This window comes from Parus major, chromosome 2 (genome assembly GCF_001522545.3).
Source record: "Parus major isolate Abel chromosome 2, Parus_major1.1, whole genome shotgun sequence".
Lineage (NCBI taxonomy): Eukaryota > Metazoa > Chordata > Aves > Passeriformes > Paridae > Parus > Parus major.
Window position 1 is genome coordinate 49,068,311 of NC_031769.1, and position 19,650 is coordinate 49,087,960.

The following is a 19,650-nucleotide window of genomic DNA, read 5'->3' on the forward strand; positions in this document are numbered from 1 at the left end:
GAGAACATCAGGAGAGGGAAAAAGCCAGTGTTTTACCACTACCATTATAATCAGTAGTCTTAGTCTTCAGCTGCCCTGATTAACAGACCTCATGAACAAGAGGGACTCAGTAGAAATAACTCAGAGGTTCTACTACATGTCAAGTTTCTATCAGACAACTTTTACAGACTTGTTTCACTGCGTAAAAACCAACGTTGTACCTAGTGCTGCAAGAAATCACTGATTTTACATCTTAGGAAAAGTTCTGACCCTAAACAAATGTTATTTCCTCTTCCCATCAATATTAAAGAAGTATCCTAGAAACAGGCTGCTCAGAGCTACTCCCACCACACCCTGAAGCATGGATTCTGCAGGCACAGATAGAAAAGATTACACACTGATGCTAAGATACATGTACAGAAAAACTTTCCTACCTCCTTAGAAAGACCAGGAAACTACAGAATTGACTGGCTTATAGCCTTCAAACTCCTCTTTCTTTTATAAAAGCTCTGTCTTTTCCAAAAAATTAATACGGACTAAAATTTCGTATGCTGCAATTCCAAATCAGTGCCAGCAATAGCTAGACATTAGTTCAGAATAATAACTTAATTAAAAAAATCCCAGTTCTAAATAGTGATAGAGAAAAACAGCAGAACTGCTTAATGATAGGAAAGGTATTCAGTCATCATTTCTATCATATGTACAGCAAAGTGTGTAGACCACTACCTTCTTAAGCAGTGCTGACTTTACTGAGCAATACATGGTAACAAGAGTCAAGGCAGAACAGATGTAAAACAAAGATCACTCCATCCATTTACATGCCACCTTATAGGTGAAATAAAAAAGTATTTCCTTTCTAAATAAAGTCTTAAAGTCAAAACTGAAGCTAAAATACAACAAGAGACACATTTCTCCTTCAAATTAGCTTTAAAAAATCTTTATACATTACCAGACAGAAACAAGTTTCCTATAAACTTCCAAACAGTAACTCAGCACACTTTTACAAGGAGGTGAACCCCCTTCTAGCATCTTTTAACAACACCCAGAATGAGGAGATGCTGGAAAATAGCTCTCCAATGCAAGCTAGGAATTAAAGAAAAATCCACTGGAGACATTCTTACTCCAGCTGGAAAATTACACAATCTAGTCAAGAGTGAAGTATTACATAGAGAACGACAACTGAAAAATTTCCAGGTAAGTAGACATGATTATCAGTAAGACCTGAAGCATAATGCCAGACTAACAGAAAAAAAAAAGAATTTCTGTTTTCTTTGTGTGCATTGTGGACTCAAAATTTGACATATTAATAAAATCTCTTTAAACATGTGTTCTATTAAAGATAATAGTAATCAAACCTGAAATACAGAGGTAGCCTTAATAATTATGGAAGCCAGTTTTCCAGACAACAGAATGTTCCTGCTATTTGCCAGTAATATTAAATAGAAAAGGACAATCTTCAGAAAAAAACCATGCATTCTTAAAAACCATTAAGTGAAATAGTTATGGAGCAATTTTGTGTCTAAAAAAAGTAAAAAGCTATCTCTAATCTAACGGCAGTGAAAGCACTAACTATCACGGGTGCTAGGATACGTGTAGAGTTCCATGTATCTGGATTTCGCCATACTTTGTCTGGTGTAAACCTGTTGAATTCCAGCTCTTAGGTCATCCCATATCTGGTCAAGACCAATCTGTTTAAGTCCATGTGGGTTCTGACTCCTATTCGATGACATTTTGTATTTCCTGTAAAGTCTTCCAGTGCAGCAGCCTGAGCTCTTGTTATTCCTCCATCAGAATCACAAGTCAAGTAACATTCTAAACTCAGTTGCAGCAACTCAGCAAGATATTCTTCACACTTAAAAAGTGATGCTTCCCAAGAAGATAACCTGCAACAGGAAAAGAAAACATACACATTATATGACAGTCCAAATCTATCCACACTAAAGATTCAAAATTTATTATTATTATTTATATTTCATTGAAATACTGTCATTTACACAGATGAGAAATCCATCTTAAGATGTGAAATACCAATTCCTTGGTTTTGCAATTCACTGCAAAATGAGACAATACCCAGAATTACCCAAAGGCTGTAGGTACTTCGATCAGCGCAGCTGACAACAAAACCCTAATGCTAACAACAAACCATAATGGTGAAAAGCTTTCCAAGCAACAGACACTACCTACCAGCAAGTGTAAATAGTTCCTTCCTATTCAACAGTGAAAGTCCAGTACTTCTGAGCAACTCTGGGTTCTGTGGTAGCTCATCATTTAATAAACACCCTTATGGGTATCAAAGATTAACCAGAAGATACTACAAGTAACTTTTTCTTCAGTTATCAATAACTCTTCCAGACTTGAGATTCTATTACAGATTACCTGAAAGGCTAAGGCATTTTGGTAGCAGAGAATGCTTATATCTGGCAAGCATAAGCTTACATTAATTTCTTTGCTAAGTAGGACACCACTTCTCTCAATGTCATTTTACCAGCAAGAGAACATACAGTCAGTAATGGTGGGTAGAAAGAACTACTAATAGGAGTACAGAGGATAAATACTGAATGAATTGTGAATGAAACAATAAGAAAGTAAGAAAATACACTAGTCCCATGAGTTTTAAGTGCACAAAGTTCAGGACACAGTGAAGAGATGACTACCAATTCATCAGCCTCCTGATATTATGAAGAAGGAACACATTCACCTGGAAAGGCCCATTGAAAACATCAGGCAGAGAAGATCCATTTTTACACAAGTCCATAAAAACATGTTTGCAATTTTAACATGCCTTATCCTCCAAAGCAATAAAATTAAGAACATATCAGAAAATGACAATGTAAAAAATTAGCCCACAAGTAAGAGAGTTGTACCAAGTCAGGACCAACTTCATCTTACTGAAGTCTTTCCATTCATTTAGGAAGCTTGTAAGAGAGATGAAGACTTTTTACTAGCAGCTTAATTTAGGAGAAGGGTCAATGGTTTTAAATTAAAAGAGGGAGATTCAGAGTGGATATAAGGAGAAAATTCTTTACTGTGAGAGTGGTGGTGAGACAATGGAACAGGCTGCCCAGAGAAGTTGCAGGTGCCTGATGCAGGCCATGTTTAAAGCCATGCTGAAAGAAGCTTTGAGCAACCTCATCTAATGGAAGGTGTCCCTGGCCAAGACAAAGAGACTAGACTAGACAATCCTTTCCAGCCCAAACCACTCTGTCATTCCAGTCAATGAATCCATTCATTGACTGGAATACTCAAACCACAGTGAAACAATATGGCTTTCTAGTTTTCTACAGACAATACAGCGTTATGATAAATCTGTCATACAAGGCTCATATGAACCCTTCTGTAATTTCGAGAATAGTACAGGCTGAAACCAAGGAAATCCTATTATTTGTTCTTGATCTCTGAGCAGCAGAAAATAAAAAACATTCCTTCAGGACCTACCGTTAAGTCATACTTCTAGGCTATTCTATGTTCTACTCCAGGCTTCACAGTTTTGAAGATTAAGTATTCTGTTATACCCTCTGTGAGCTCCACCCAATTATCTGAAGTTCTCTTCTGCCTTTTTTTCTGGACCCTAAAAAGACCAGCTGAGAGACAGACATTTCTTCATTCTTTTCAGTCAACGACTGTCTTAGTACAGTAATACAGAAATAACCACTCCTCAGTCTTTTGCTTTCCCATCACCCATATGCATTTAAATCTCAAGCTCTAAGTGAAAATACCAGTATTTTCATTATGTGAGTCTCAGCAACAAGTACTGTCTCATTTTAATCTGACATACAACTGATTATGTAGCTTCTTTTCCTTTTTACAGGGGAAACAGTTACTCAGAGGATTAAGTGGAAAAGCAAGAATTCAATTGATAATACATCTTAGAAAACACATGCTGAAAATTCAACTCTGCCATTTTTGTTTCTCTAATTACAGCAAACTACTTATTAAAGATGCATGACAATCGTTAATCATAATGCTGAAGTGCAATCGAGATCATACCTTGCTTGTATTTAACTTCTTTAATTTATGGAAATTGAACCTGCTGCAGGTGGTCTTCCTGATGATGGACTTTCAGGACTAAGCAACAAATGCCAGGAAGAACAAAGGTCCACCAGTGGCCATTCACCTCTGCTGTGGGAAATACTCTGTGCCTGTTACACACCCACTGTCTTAGACTGTGCTCCAAAGTCAGCATGGCAATAAAAGCAAGAAAATTAATTCAATGTCTACAATCCAAGAGAGCAGAAACACTTTGATTTTTTAAATCTGGTACTAAAGACATGGTTCTGAATCTGCAATCCCATGACAACTGCAGTATGTGTAAGAATTAACTCAGTCACTCGCTTATTAATCTGCCAATAGCAAGCAGCCTGGGGTTAGAGTGCATTTGTGTAAAAACGTTGTGTAAAAATACTTCATTGCTGTATAAGAGCTTCTAACAAAAGGCCAACCCCTTGCTAGCTAACAGAAAGCATAACCAGCAGATGTTGAGTTTCCCCCTCTATGATGATGGATATATTTAACTCTCTTCTCTAATTAAACGTCTCCTAGTTTGCTTGAACCCTGGTACATCTATGAATACCACCTTTTCCCAGAATCTTTTCAACTTCAGGTGTTCCTCATTCACACTTTATTTTCCTTCCCCTTCCCTTAAAGTAAACCTCTGTATTTAAGTCAGGATGCAGTATTAAAAAAAACCACTATGAAAAAGAACTTAATTTTGGTTTTTATTTTCTCATTAAGTCCATTACGTAAAAATATTCTTTATAAGTCATAAATCCACTGCATTTGACACTACCTCACTGTCCTCTGGTTGGCTTCCAATTTGAATTTTGCAATTAAACACATCAATACAGAATGACAGTACCATCTCACTAACTTCCTAGACTCAAACAATTTTCTCTTTCCAGTTAATTACTGGTTAACAATCAGAAAATAGAGCAATAGATGAGTAATTCTATAAGCTACTATCAATTTTTTCCAGATTTATTAATGTGCAGAAAAACAGAAAGGTAGTTAATATATTACTTTAACAAGAATAAAATTTCAATATGTAAGACGACTTTAACTACAAAAGCATATTTATTGAAAAGATCTATTCTTACTTAGTGGTTAAACTAAGCTATGGTATTGAATTTATAGAAAGAGCAGGGGTAACACAAGGCTTTGTTACCTGGCACAGTTGTTATTATACACAAACATATGAAATTCTATTTCATGTGAAAAGTGCTATTATTCTGATTCACACACAAAAAAACCCCTTTCCTAGGCAAACAATTCTTGAAGGTCAAAGCAATTCTTGAAAGTCCACAGCAATCACAACGCATTTCTTCACCCAACATCCCAAGTGCTGAAAAGAGGGAAAAAAAGTTCCTAAGCCAGATTTCTCAGTGCCCAGGCTGTGCGCAACCGCCTGAATTAAAACCTCACCATTAAGTCATGACCCTTAAATCAGTGAGATCTCTCCCTTGCAAAGTGCTCTTGGCAGGACTCTGCACAGGCAGGTCTTGAACTGACCAACACTGCGCTTTCTCACCCAAACATGCGACTTGCTGCTGATCTGCTTCAAGGATAAAATCAGCTGCCTGAGTTGCAACATCCACTCTGTAGCTTTGGACCAGAGAACCCAGACTTCATTATAGATTCAGAAACAGCTATATTTGCATGAGAAATATTACCCCTGTAGTTTCCAGACAATATATGCACAGTTTGAGGCAGCAGGATGATAGTGTTCAATGCCAGACGATCTTTCAACCCGGCACTCAAGTACTGCAATTAAACCAGTCCAAACAAAAGGAGGTAACACTTCTGCCAAAACTTTAAAACAGCCTTGAAGGACTTAGAAGAAATGGTACTCTCTTTTTTTCATTACTTGGAGACACACATCATGATAGATAAACCTCATATGCATTAGAAAACACTGGGCTTGTTTTTATTGATAATCTAATAATAAAGAGTATTTTTTTAGATTTCACACATCTTTGGAAAACGATGTGTACACCAGAAGAGGCCTCCAGGAAAATGTGAAAGTTAACCCTGTGTTTATCTAAAAAACATAATAAATCCCACTGGATTTTCAGCATCCCAAGCCATCTGCTGGAGCAAATACCTAATTTTTACATCCTAACACAATACAACTTTGAGCTTTACAGCTCCAAGGCCTGTGCATCACCTGTTGTTCCCTTACAACCCCTTATTTCTAAATTACATACTTCAAGATAGTTTACTTTGGTAATTACAGATGGAATTTGAACTTCTTGTCAAGCTTCTTGCACAGTAAGAACTTATAGGTTCAGATCAAGGTTTCCCAGCTAATGCAAGAGCCAAGATAGCACTGTTTTAAAGACACAATAAAGAGGCATAACCTCTAGACTTATTTTATCTCTGGTCTAATTTTAAATATGAGGAGAATATTCTTGCCATGTCTAGTAGCATGAGTTTAAGTGACCGGATTTAATCATACTAAACCCAAACCCATTTGGGAAGAGAACCAAGTTTCACTAATAAGCTATGGTGGAATGAATGACACTAGAAATAAGTTCAAAAACCTTCAGCATTACTAAGTTTCCAAAGTTTACAAGAATGTGTATTAAAAGTCAGAATTTCACCCTGTACACTGGCTCAAATCCGTTTTCTAAAACTGAATCCAAGTTCTTCAGTAACGAGAGTACAGTGCTAGTTCATTTGGACAGTGGCTACAGATTGGTATCTTTTGTAAAACCTGGTGCAGTGACCATGCTCATTTTAATGGCCACTAAAAGCAAAATATCAGCCCTCTGAGCTGAAAGAATAAAGCATAACAAAAGTTTAATCTTTGGCTTAAAAAGTCAAGAAAAATTAATAAATTTGGTACAGTCACTCTCTTAAAAATGCAGGATGAAAATCCTCTTGTTAAACTCCCTTTTCCCACATTCTTCCAGTTCAACTCCTCTAACTTACTTCATTCTGCTCTCCTGATGCTGTATTTTAGCAAGTCTGGTTCAGAAATTCAACAGATGCTCTTGTGTTCACCAAACAGCAACACTGAATAAGGTTCTTGACCAGTTTTACTCCCTCTAAGACTCTTCACAGAGTCAAGGCAACTACTCAGGTTACCCAAGATATCCAATACTGATTGAACATTATGACACAAGCATGCGAGTATTTAAAAAAACCTGAATCAGAAGCAGACTAAACATTACCTTTGGCCTAGCACAAGCCATGTGCTTGTTCTTATTTTAGAAACAACTTAAAACATCACATGCTAGTTTATACTCTAACTGACATATATTTCAAAATGGCTATAGCTGAAGTGACCCTTAGGTATTACCATATCAAAATATTTGGTAAGATTTTGCCTTTCAATACCCATCCAAAGTTACACCAATTTTTTCAGCATTAAGCTCGATACAGAACATACCAAAAAATAAACCAAACCCCTCTTGCAACCAAAGTAGTCAATTCAATATTCATATATCCTCTCTTACCAAACATGGGCAGCTTCAGAGATAGGAAGGATACTGCCAACGATCCAGCCTACAAACCAGGCTTAAGATTCTTCTTGAACACCTTTTGAAAAAGGCATGCAAACACTAAGTACAGAGCTAAGAACAATGTACCTCCCTCTACTGCTGTGGAGTTAGCCTGTAAGATACAATCTACATGATTAATTAGATATACATGCTGGGAGCCTGACATAAGTATATATTTGTATACTTATATATGCATATACTTATATAAGTATTTAAGTATAAGGTGGGGAGAGATTTAATATTTGTTTGTTTTCACCTTCTACTTCTTCGCCTTTATGATTTCTAAGTTATCTCTTTGAAATTTTTTCCAGGTTAAAAAAATGCCTCTTGACTCCTAAAGGATGTAATCTCCATTCCAGCACATATTTGTCTGATGGAAGGAGACAAGTGAAATATTTCTATTTTGTCCCTATAATCACTCGCACTCACAATTTATGATTTTAAAGACACCTTTCATATCCATGTACCTGCAAATTAATTTAGTGTTTACTTGACTTCAGTTGAGGCTAGCATTATGAGCTCTAAACTGTAACATTGCTTAGTTGAGCCATGGTCCTGCATGCAACATTACACAGCACTCACATTTCTGTCCAGAATTATTTCAAGCTACTAAATATAAAGGCTATAAGCTAGGGAGACAGTTTATGCATTTCACATGACACAATCCTTAAAGCAAGATTAGGAACAAGCATAATGTCCATAGCACTTCACATGCTACAAACGTTCAATTAATCGACATCCACAGAATCTGCCTATAGCAGACATTTTCGCTGTGCCCCAGCAAAATTACACAACTATTGTAAAAAATGGTTATTCCAGAAATCAGTACCAGAATAAATACTACATTTTTTTCTCCCTTTTCAATAAAGGTATTTTAAGAGAAATTACAAAATTTACAATGTTCACTTCCTCTGTATTATTATAAAACACTGAGTTACATGCAGTGTGAAAAGCTTTAGCTCATCTTATTTTCAAGGGAGTTAAATTCACCTCATTTATGAGAAAAGGCAGAGATTTATGCATTCATTCCTCCCTTCCAAAAGTTGTCTTTGGGTGGTAAAAAATTCTGTGCAGATTTTTTTTTTAAAAAAAGAAAAAAGCAGAAGTATGTGTAATTTGGCAGTAATTTAAGACCAAGTTGTGTAAATTCAGTGTAAATTTTGGGTGGTTAATACTGTATCTTCCTAACGATGACTTCATTTAGGCTTCAATGTTCTCCCCACACCCCCTCCTCCATGTTTTACAGCTCTGATCAATGATATCTAAAGCACTGTAATTAATACACTCCTACTTTACTTCATGTGCCAATGGTACAGTTGCCAGCTGAAAAAAAGAAAACAAAGCCTGGACATGTTCTTCACAGTTAGAAAGACTCTAAAATTCACATTTATGTTTGAATTTAAACACAATATATGGAAGTAACTTGGAATTGCAGTTTTCACACTTTTCTTCCTTAAATTATACATGATCGTGTTCACTAAAAGCCTTTTTAACTGATGTGGTTTATCTGTATGCCTGAATATAAGGATTTTTCTAAAATATCAATATTCCTCAGAAGAAAACCAAGAAACTTGGAGTGTGCCACTTTTTCCCTTCTCTTTGCCTATTTTTTCCAGTTCTTTAACATTTTATTTCTTCCTTTCAGCTTTACCTTTGTCTTCCTTGAACAAACAATTCCAGTGGCTTTTGACAGATATCTCCCTACAATAATGCCATAGCTAATACAAAAAACCCCAAATAACCCACACCAAACCCCAACATATACATGTTGCCTCATAAACAAAGGCAAGATCTACATTCAACAAAGTTTGCTGTTGTATTCTACACAAGCAAACTTTCCCTTTTGCAATTCCAGCCAAAGTAAACACTGGTCAATATTTAGAACCCCACCTACAGTAAGTTTCATCATTGTTTTACTGCATCAACATCAATTTGGAAAACAGTGCACAGGACTACATCCTTAAGTACTATGTAGGTAAAACTTCTCAGTTTTGCTTGGCCATCTTGAGAGAGAGTTCACTTTGCTGTTGATGAAGTAATTCTTATGCACAAAGTTTGTGGATTTCTCCTAAACTGAAATGTACTTTTTAACCTAAGGTCTTGCATATTCCTGTGTCAAAAACAGGATGCAGACCCTACAATATTTTTTAACTGAGCCTGCAGTTAATGTGCTTCACAGCTTCTTCAAACACTGATTATGCTCAGGCTTTACATCTTGGAAAAAGGAATGCTGCAGATTAGGAAACAAAGAAAGAGAATCAAGTCAAGATATGGGTGCAATAGAAGGAAGAAAGTTTTACAAAACTTTTTACAAAACACTTTTTACTAAAGTGTAGTGGGTTTGTGTGACCAGTTTTTGGTAGTGGCAGGGAGTTCTGAAAGAAGCTGGCTGTAGCTTCCCATAAGTCCAAGATAGCCAATGCCAGCCAACTCCAGGATGGATCTGCCACTGGCCAAGCCTGTGCCAAGCAGAGAGGGCAGTAACATCTCTGTGAGCACATATTTAAGAAGGAAAATAAAATTATTGCACAGATGTAATTGCATTCAGAGAAGAGAGGAATGAGAATATGCGAGAGAAACTCTACATCAAGACATCAAGGTCAGTGGAGGACGAGGCACTGGAGTGGAGATTCCCCTGCAGCCTGTGTGAAGACCACGGTGAAACAGCTGTGCCCCTGCAGCCCACAGAGGACCACAGGGATGCAGAGACCCACTCGCAAACCATGGAAGTCCACAGGGGTGCAAATTTCCACCTGCAGCCCAAGGAGGAGACCCTTGTCAGGGCAGGTAGATGCCTGAAAGGAGGCTGTGAGCCCATGGGAATCATTGACCCATGGAGAGAGGAGCCTGTGCTGGAGCAGGTTTCCTGGCAGGACTTATGACCCTGTGAGGAAACCCACACCGGAGCAGGATGGACCTGAACGACTGTACGCTGTGGAAAGAGACCCACATTGAAGCAGTCCATGAAGAGCTGTAGCCCATGGGAAGGACTGATGCAAGATAAGTTTATGGAGAACTGTCTCCAGTGGGAAGATCCCACATCAGAGCAGGGGAAGGACTCTTCTCCCCAAGCAGTGGTAGAAACAGCTTGTGGTGAACTCACTGTACCTCAGACCCTGTTTCCCTGTGCTGCTGGTGGGCAGGAGGTAGAGCCCAAGAAGGAGGGAGAGGTGGGGGGAAGGTGTTTTCAATATTTTACTTTTTATTAACCTGCTCTGATTTTGATTAATAATAAATTCAGTTAATTTGCCCAAGTTCAATCTGTTTTGCCCATGATAGTAATCAATGCAGGACCTGTCCCTGTCCTTGTCTCAACTCATGAGCCTCTCATTGTATTTTTCCTCTCCTGTCTACTTGAGGGGAGTGACAGAAAGGCTTTGGTGGATACCTGGCATCCAGACACGGTCAAACCACCACAGTAAGATCCTTGAGCATTCCCACATTCTCTCTGGCTTAAATCATATATACGATACAACCTGTATAATAAACCCAAACAAAAATCAAAACAAACAAGAAAGCAAGACTAAACAAAGCCCAATGAAACCCAAATAAACATAGATAATGAAGGACAATGCACATGAAGATGCACGTCTTGAATCAGTCAGAAAGAAGCAGAAAAGGAAAATGAGGGAGGACAAAACATGAAAACTGCTAGATACCCAATATGCCAAGCAAAAGACAGAGTAATATACCTGTTTTCTTAGAAAGGGAAAAAGAAGGAAAAAATAAAAAAAGGGAAAAAGAAAAAACCAACAGCAGCAGGGAGTTAAATCCAATGCAATTCAGAAAGAACAAACACACAGGGCTGGAAACTCTGAAATACCTTGGGCCAGTTTAGAGACATTAATGATCCTGCAAGGACAATTCTTACACATAACTGTTTTCCCAAAAGATCTTACCAGACATCAAAACTTCAACTAAATCCAACTTAATAAGCTAAAACATCATAATCCTACTGATCTTCAACAAGAAAACATTAGTGTTGTCTTACAGTTCGCTTCACACATAGCATGACCTCCACCAGAACATCCAGGGTAAGCCTCTGAACCCTAACACAAATCCCCCAACATTTTAACAGTACTCAATGCATCACAACACACACTTCCATACTGCCCTGTTAAAGACACAAACAGGAATTTTCACCTGCAATAATTTTTCAACAGAGTTTTTCCATGCTCTTGGAAGGCAGCAGTTCTTACCAATAACTTTAAAACCATTAACATGTTGCTAAAAAGTGAAAACCAATTCTGGCTGGAATCTCTTCCCAACAGCTTGCTAATTTTACAACTTCTTCCCTCTTGTTACTTGTGCAAGAGCTCAGTTGGTCAAGGAATCAATCCAGTTTGCCACTTCAATTTATATATAAAGATGATAGTCACACCGACTAATCTTGCAAAGAGTTTGGTATTTTCAGAAATTCCACTGTACCACAAGAGCACAGCTTAAATACTGAAGAGCTTCCTCCCATTATTCACCTTCATACTAATGTTTCATTCTGAAGTGACAAATAATGGATAAATCAAGGACTGTTGCAATTACTTACATTCATTTCCTGCATGTGACAAAATCACAACCTGTGAAAGCCACTCCCTCTATTTTCTTCTTTTCCTTTTAAATCGTGTCTACATTAAGTACAGGAGTATGTGCTAGTGATCTTGACTCCTACTGTGGTGTAATGCTGCAAACACTGTTGGCAATGAACAGTAGAACTCTCATATTTTATTCTAGATGCCTAAATACAATCAGCCCAAAAAAGAATGAGAACTTTCTCATTAAATTCTAGAAAGGGATTCATATGCAATTTTTCTGGTTCAACTACGGAGTCTGAATTCTAGCAGCCTTAACTTACAGCAAATATTTATACCTCACAAAAAGTTAGTTCTGCTTAAATTCAGTATCATTCTCAGCAAGTTTTTAATCAGTTTTGATCTCTAATGACTGCAGTAGGCACCCTTGGTATAGAAGTGAAACAGTTTAACTTAATTTTGTAAAAGTTAAAATTGCCACACATCTCTAACACCCACATTTAAATTCTCCTTCTTGTTGATTAAGCTTGCATCATTAAGTTTTAAAGCTAAGCATCCATTAGAATCTAACAAAATCAATTTAACTACTTAAGGATATAAACTTTGAATTTATACAACTCCTATTAGTGATGGCATCCTAGCACAAGCACACTTTCAGAAATAACAAAACTTTTTCGGTTATCTCAGAAAAAAAAAGATTGTAAGAGAACAGTCCATTTTCTTAAGGAGAAAATGCAAACATTCTAAAAAAGCATTTTTAATTGTACAGTGAAAAGTTTATCCTTTGGGTACCCAGAAGCAAGCAGAGCATTTGCCCATGAAATTATTACCATGAAAAGACGAACAGCTAACAAACAAAGAACTATTTCCTAAAATACTCTTTTTCCCCCTAATTCAGCCCTTTAAACTTCAGAAAAAATTTCCAAGTGACAGTCTCCACTGCCAGTGAGACTTGCAAATTTACATATGCAATTAAGTTTAAATTACAGAGCAAAACACAGTGAACTAAGGTCACACCACCAGCCTTAGTTCTGAACTCTAATTCCCATTAAGATATTGTCCAACCTGAAGCACAGAGCAACAAAAAGCCAAGTTACATCCAATACATATTAAAAATACAAGAAGTTTCTGAGTTCAGTTATGGCTGAAATTGCCTTACTGATTACCCAAATTTTTGTAGGTCCCTACTTCAAATTTAAAAACTTCACCTTTGTCTACCTTGTATATTAATGAATCAAATACATCTGGGTCTCAGTAGCAAAGCCACTCAGCTCCAATAAAATAGGAGAAGCATGTGCATATCTTCAAAAGATAAATACATTACCAGAGCAGAGTGAGAAGCTCCCTGCACTGCAGAAACTTCCCATCATCATGATCCTCACCCTCTTACATGAAAATCCATTTCTTCTGCACATTAACACCAAGCTTGAGACATACAGCAACATAAACTAGAGCAAATCTAATGAAATCCAAAGACAAGAATTTCATATCACCTTTAGGTACTTCTAATTTAAAGAAAAGCAGAAGTCAATGGTATTGAATTGGTATTTAAATCTAGCGCATAACTACAAAGATGTCAGAGAAAATATATTTTCTTAATCCTTTACTCTTAGTCCTGCTGTCAAGCAATGCCTTGTATCCACTAGACAAAACTAAAACAGGGAACCTTTTGACTCCAAAACCAGAACATTCCAAAAGAGAAGGAGATAATATAATTTTTTTCCTGAGATTTTGGAAGAACATTGCATTGAAGTTACACTGTTTATTCAAAAACCATACAACAGTTTAGGCTGAAAGGTATCTTTAAACATCACCTAAGTAACCAGCCCTCTGCCACAGACAAACATCTGGCACTAGATCAGGATGCTCAAAGCCACATCCAACCTAGCCTTGAACATTGCCAGAAATGAGGCATACACAACTTCTCTGGCTCTCTGTTCCCATGCCTCATGACCCACCACAGTAAAGAATTCCTTCCTTATAACCTACCCTCCTTCCCTTTAAACTTTATGTCCTTTGTCCTGTCACTACAGGCCTTCATAAAGTCTCTCTCCATCTTTCTTGTAATCCCCCTTTATACAGCTAATGAAAACCTCAATAAGGTCACCCTGGAACCTTCTCTTCTGCAGGCTGAACAACCCCAACTCTCACAGCTACAGGAGAGATGTTCCATCACTGATCACTTTTGCGGCTCTCTCCTGGATCTGCTCCAATAGATGTATGTCTTTCTTGTGCTGGGTGCCACAGTGCTGGATGCAGTGCTCCTGGTAAGGTCACCAGAGAGCAGAACAGAGGGTGAGAATCACCTGCTTCTTTTTACAAGCTCAGGATACAACTGGCAAAGAAAGTAGTGGAGTTTTGGAGAGAAAGCGACACCTCTGGCAAAAATTTACATGACTCTATACGCATTCCCTGAAGTGCAAAATGAAATTACTATTTTCCTATTTTCACAGTAGCCTTCATTCATTTTACTAAGGCTCACAGATAAAGAAAGATTTGAAAAACACTGCATTAAATAAAGTGGAATGTAATCAATGTTTAATTTAGTAAAAAAAATATATGTATTCGATTTTGACTTGTATCATTTTTAAGAAGAGGTAAGGCAGCAACAGGAAGAGGTTCTCTCCTGTGACATCGGAGGTTCTGTGGGTAATGAGAAAACTGACAGAACTATCCACTGGGACACAGATAATTTCCTAAAGCAGTGCTCTTTCCAGAAGCTGGGATAATGCAAGGAGTGTTTAAACGTGTGGTTACATTAAAGGCTACAAGTTACAGCACTACAGCAGGGCACATCAGCTCAGAGCAATTTTATTACCAAGTCCTTTAGTCATGTCTGTAACAGGTCTGGACTGCAGTGCTGTAGAAACATGAACAGTCAATCTGTTTTTGTTCTAGTAGCTCTTCTATTGAAAAATCTACAATTCTTACAATATAACAGTAAGTTACTCATGTAGACAAGCTCAACATGTCTTTATAATTTTCCAATCATTTTATTTTCTTACTGAAAATTCTGCTTTATCAAGCAAGAGAAACTCAGTGGTCTCCATAACAAACCAGGAAAAAAATAGTTTAAGTTTGCTTGCTGTATAGATTATAATTTGTAACCAGACCTCTCAATGTTGGTTCCAACAACCACTTCTTTACACGGAAATAAACTTGAAAGATACAGTTAACTAAAATTTTTCTATTAATGTACTCTTACCTATAAAACATGATAGCACCTAACTATTCTGTTTAAAATGAGATCATGCATTCCTAAAGCATATGCAGAATTTCCAAGGCTAAGTTTTCCATATTCTTCTTCCTTCCAGGTCTGTCAGCAGGAAGACTGCATCAATCTGCAGGCTGCTATGACTGCCTGTGCACATCTTCCTGATATCCCATCCAAGTGAGACATCTGCCCTGTTTTCTTTCTGATGCATAGAGACAGACCCTGTTGGACAGCATGGGAAGTACAACAGCAGAGTTGGTAACACACTGACCTCTCACTAGGAAATCCCTCACTTCATGCTCATAACACAGATTTTTTATGTTGAGAGTAGTGTAAGTTCAAGTGGAACATCTTTAAAGCTCTTTCATTCACTAGAATTTTGTGGGTTTTTTGAGTAATTAAAAAAAAAAAAAATCAGACTTCAGTGGCAAGAGAGAAGATTCCAGGTATTCCCAATTCATGCAACCACAGGCACCTGGGATATGACTCATCATTAAGTCAGGCCCTACTGAAATAATTGTAACTACACAAAACTAGGCATTACTTAAGAAATACAACAGATGAAAAGCAGTATTCCGTGATCTTAACATTTAAGTTGTAGGATAATGCTTTTTAAGCTGAGTATCTGAGAACTTTCTCTAAGGACTCAGTATTGTTTTCATAATAATACATCTAAAAGCCAAGAGCTTGCACCAAGACTACAAATAAGTTAAATGAAAAAAAGAGGCACCCCCCCAAATCAGTCCCCAAATAAGGATGTGCATCCATTTAGCCTAAATTAATTTAGGTTATTTAAATTAAAGCAATGTGATTTTCTCATGCCAACAGTTTGTCTAGAAGGCCCAAGTTTTAAGGCCAGTTCAAACCAACATACAAAGGAGTAAGGTGGAAGAATCATTTCACTAAACCACCGCACTATTTTGTCAGCCAAGGAGCAGAATGCATATGCCTAATTTAGGTGCCCAAACTAAGACTGTTTTCTACATAACACCTGGATCAGTAATGGAAAGCTTCCTCCAGAGACATTGTTAACACAAGGCACTGAACTGAGATTCTAGAGTTAGGTGCACAAATTACCCCTGAGATCAAATGTGTTCACCATGCCTCCATGGGCCAAGTGTGTCCAGTGTTTAAACTGCACCTCAAATATGTGGTCATGGGGTGACCGTGAAATGCAACCAAATAAAACCAAAGCAACTAAGACAGGCACAAAATAAGAAGTTGGACAACAAATACTAAAAACAAGAAGTTACAAAGCAGATGGAGAAGACTTCTTTCTGGTCAAGTCACCATCAGAGACACAAAGTGCCAATGCCACATGGACACCTAACCATCAACACACAATATTACATTTTATTGTGAGTAAAAGCTACATACAGTAGTATGTATACCTGTATAGTATTTTACTGCTTCACAATGAGGAGACATCCCAAATACACTCCGTGTCAATTGACTACAAATTCACAATATGATATTACAAACATTATTTGGCCTAATTCAGTCTATGTAGCCACCAGGTATTTCTGGCCCCTGTGGACTATTCCTCCCAGTCCTGCCAAAAGGATTCCCAATACAGAGTTTTTTCTCCCTGCATAGCATCAGGGCATGTGTCTGTATCAGGGCTGAGGTATGTGATTATATATGCACACATATGCCAAGGGAAAGGTTGCTGAGGAAGTCAGTAAAAAAGCAAAACAAAACAAAGTAAAACAAGTAAATCATCTCTGCCTTTTCAGTGCTTAGCTCCACCCCAGCTGAAACCAGAACACAAGTATTCAGACAGGAATTTTACCCTAGGTTCTCTCCTCAAAGGCATAGCTAGAGGATTTAAATACAAAGTGGGGGAGATAGCATATGAATCTGCAAAGGAAAGGAGTATATGGAAAGAAATGAGTATTAGGTGAGATCACAAGGAAGATTTTAATGACAGGAAAGTAAGATCAGAAGAGCAAAAAAACATGAAGAAGGAAATGGTTACTGGGAAAAAGAGAACAGAAAGGGGAAAGGTAACAGAGGGATAATGATGGTACTGGAATATAACTTCAAGAGGAAACAAGAAGGATGGGGAAAGGATCCCAATCAAGACACAGCTTGCAGTGGCAAAGTTACTGGGAAACAAATGAGCTGGTTATTTGAAACAACAAAAAATGCAGGACTAGTCACCTGGATAGAGACAATAAATACACAGACAGACAAACAAAAGGTTACAGGGGGCACCTTCTCTGGTAAGGCCACAACAGTAGGTGGCAACAAGGGGAAGCCCGGTGCACAGTCCTTGAGAGCAAGAGCAACCTAGAGAAGGTGACAAAGATGAACGGTGGCAAATATACCCCAGCCACGATGGTACTGGGAGCACTAGGGAATTTCTCTAGGTACAACCGAAAAGCTTCTAGACAGACCTGAGTATCACTAGGGTTATCAGGATTTCTGGGATACAATAGGGTGAAAGGAAGCAGCACAGAAAAGGACAGGGAGGACACTGAGCAAGTGAACACGCCAAAACAGTGCCCGGCGAGCTTACGGACAAAAGCTCACAGGAAAAAAAGAGGGCAGAGGCGTGGGACGAGCACGGCCTGGGATGGCTGAGGTGGGCAGTCCCGGGGTCGAGGGGAGCACAGCGAGGGCTGCGGGAGGCCGGCCCGAGGTCTGAGAGCCGCCGGGGCGGGACGGAAAGGCTAGGGCAGCCACCGAGGCGCCCTGGCCATGCGGGGGCCGCAGTCACAGGGGAAGGCCGGGGAAGGACGGAGAGAGGGAGGGAGGAAGCGGGCAGCCCCCCGGCGGCCGGGCAGATCCTGCGGGGCTAGGGCAGCCAGCGGGGCGCTCCCGCACCCCGGCGGGGGCGATGCGTTCTGAGTGCGCAGTTCGCGGCCTCCCCGCTCCGGCCCGGCCCGCGGCTCCGGGGCCGGATCCACGAGCGGGCCAGGCAGCCACCACCGCCGCCCCCGCGCTCCGGGGCCGGGAGCGCGCCCGAGAGAAGAAAGGCAGGCGGGCTGGCAGGCGGGCGGGCCGGGCCCGACCGCCCCTTCCCCCGTTCCCCGCGGCGTGACTCAGTGCCGGGCCCCGCGCCGCCGCCTTCGCGTCCTGCCGGGCCGGCTCAGGCTGGGCCGGGCCTCGCTGCGACACAACGCCGCGGCCTCCCCGCACTCACCAGCATCGCGCGTCCCGCAGAGTCAGGGCCACGTCCGCCCGCCCCTTCCGCCTCCGCCGGGCCCGGATCCGTCGCCGCCGCCGCCTCCCCCCGGCGCGGCCCGGGGATCGCGGAGGCGCCGCCCCTCGCTGTCGCTCCGCCCCGGCTCACGGCGGGCGGGGGAAGCGGGGCTGCGGCTGCCCGCGCCGGCAGGGCCCGGTGGTGCGGGGGCTTGGCCTCGGCCTCTGGCGGAGCCTGGCCGCCCACATGAGCTGCTCGGCCGGGGAGGCCGGCCGGCCCGCCGCCATCTCGGCTGCCAGGCCCTGCCCTGCCCGAGGGGTCGTTGCGCCGACCCCTCCCCGAGTTAGTCCAGTGCCTGAAGAGCTGAAGAGTGAGCTGAAAGACTTGGGAGTGATGATTGATGAAACATCCAACATGAGCCGGCAAGTGTGCGCTCCTCAGGCCAGAAAGCCAGTCCAACTTGGGCTGCATATCAAAAGCAGCGCTGGGGCCAGCAGGGCGAGGGAGTAGTTCTGCCCCTCTGCTCTTCTCTGGCGAGACCCCAGCTGGAGTGCTGTGTACACTTCTGGTGTCCCCAACAAAAGGACATGGAGCTGTTGGAGCAAGCCAAAAGGAGTCCACGACGTTGATAGAAGGACTGGAGCACCTTCCCTGTGAACACAGGCTGAGAAAGCTGGGGCTGTTCAGCCTGGAGAAGGTTGTGTGGAGACCTCAACAAGCTTCCAGTGTCTGAAGAATCCTAGAGGGAAGCTTGGAGAGGGGCTCTTTGTCAGGAACTGTAGTGATAGGACACAGAGTAATGGGTAGAAATTCAACGAAGGGAATTTTGAGTCAGATATTTGGAAGAAGTCCTTTACTGTGAGGGTCGTGAGATGCTGGAACAAGGGAATAAGTTGTCCAGGGTTGTGGATGCCCCAGCCCTGACAGTATTCAAGGCCAGGTTGGATAAGGCCTTGATCAGCCTGGTCTAGGGGGAGGTGTCCCTGCACATGGCTGGGGGTGTTGGGACTAGATGATTTTTGAGGTCCATTCCAAACACTTAACATGGTTATGTTACATTACATATGATTCCATGTGTTTCAGGATGACATCATTAGATATGATAAGGACTTTCCTCGATCCATAGCTAAGCAGCTGCTTCTGTATTTATGAGAAACATGGGTTTCTAAAGTGTCCTAGACACAGTGAATGGCACCACACCAAGTCTGAGACCCTGAGTAGATGGTACAGCTGTGTGTGAACAGTGTGCCTTTGTCAAGCGAGTGTTAAACTGTGAAGCTCCTC

At 40.4% G+C, this 19,650-nt stretch overlaps 1 protein-coding gene across 3 annotated transcripts in view; it reads right to left on the reverse strand.

Moving 5' to 3' along the window:
* Nucleotides 1–18,484, reverse strand: part of CUL1 (cullin 1) — a 53,746-nt gene extending 35,262 nt beyond the window's left edge. For 2 of the 3 annotated variants that reach the window (XM_015618639.3, XM_015618637.3), the window contains exons 1-2: nucleotides 18,367–18,484; nucleotides 1,570–1,862 (exon numbers count right to left, since the gene is read on the reverse strand). In XM_015618639.3, the coding sequence (XP_015474125.1) occupies nucleotides 1,570–1,709 (140 nt within the window). In that variant the 5' untranslated portion in view covers nucleotides 1,710–1,862; nucleotides 18,367–18,484. Of the gene's footprint in view, nucleotides 1–1,569; nucleotides 1,863–3,414; nucleotides 3,560–18,366 lie in introns of those variants that run through there. The other variant, XM_019005712.2, reaches the window with a different exon arrangement.
* Between the last annotated feature and the right edge of the window lie 1,166 nt (nucleotides 18,485–19,650).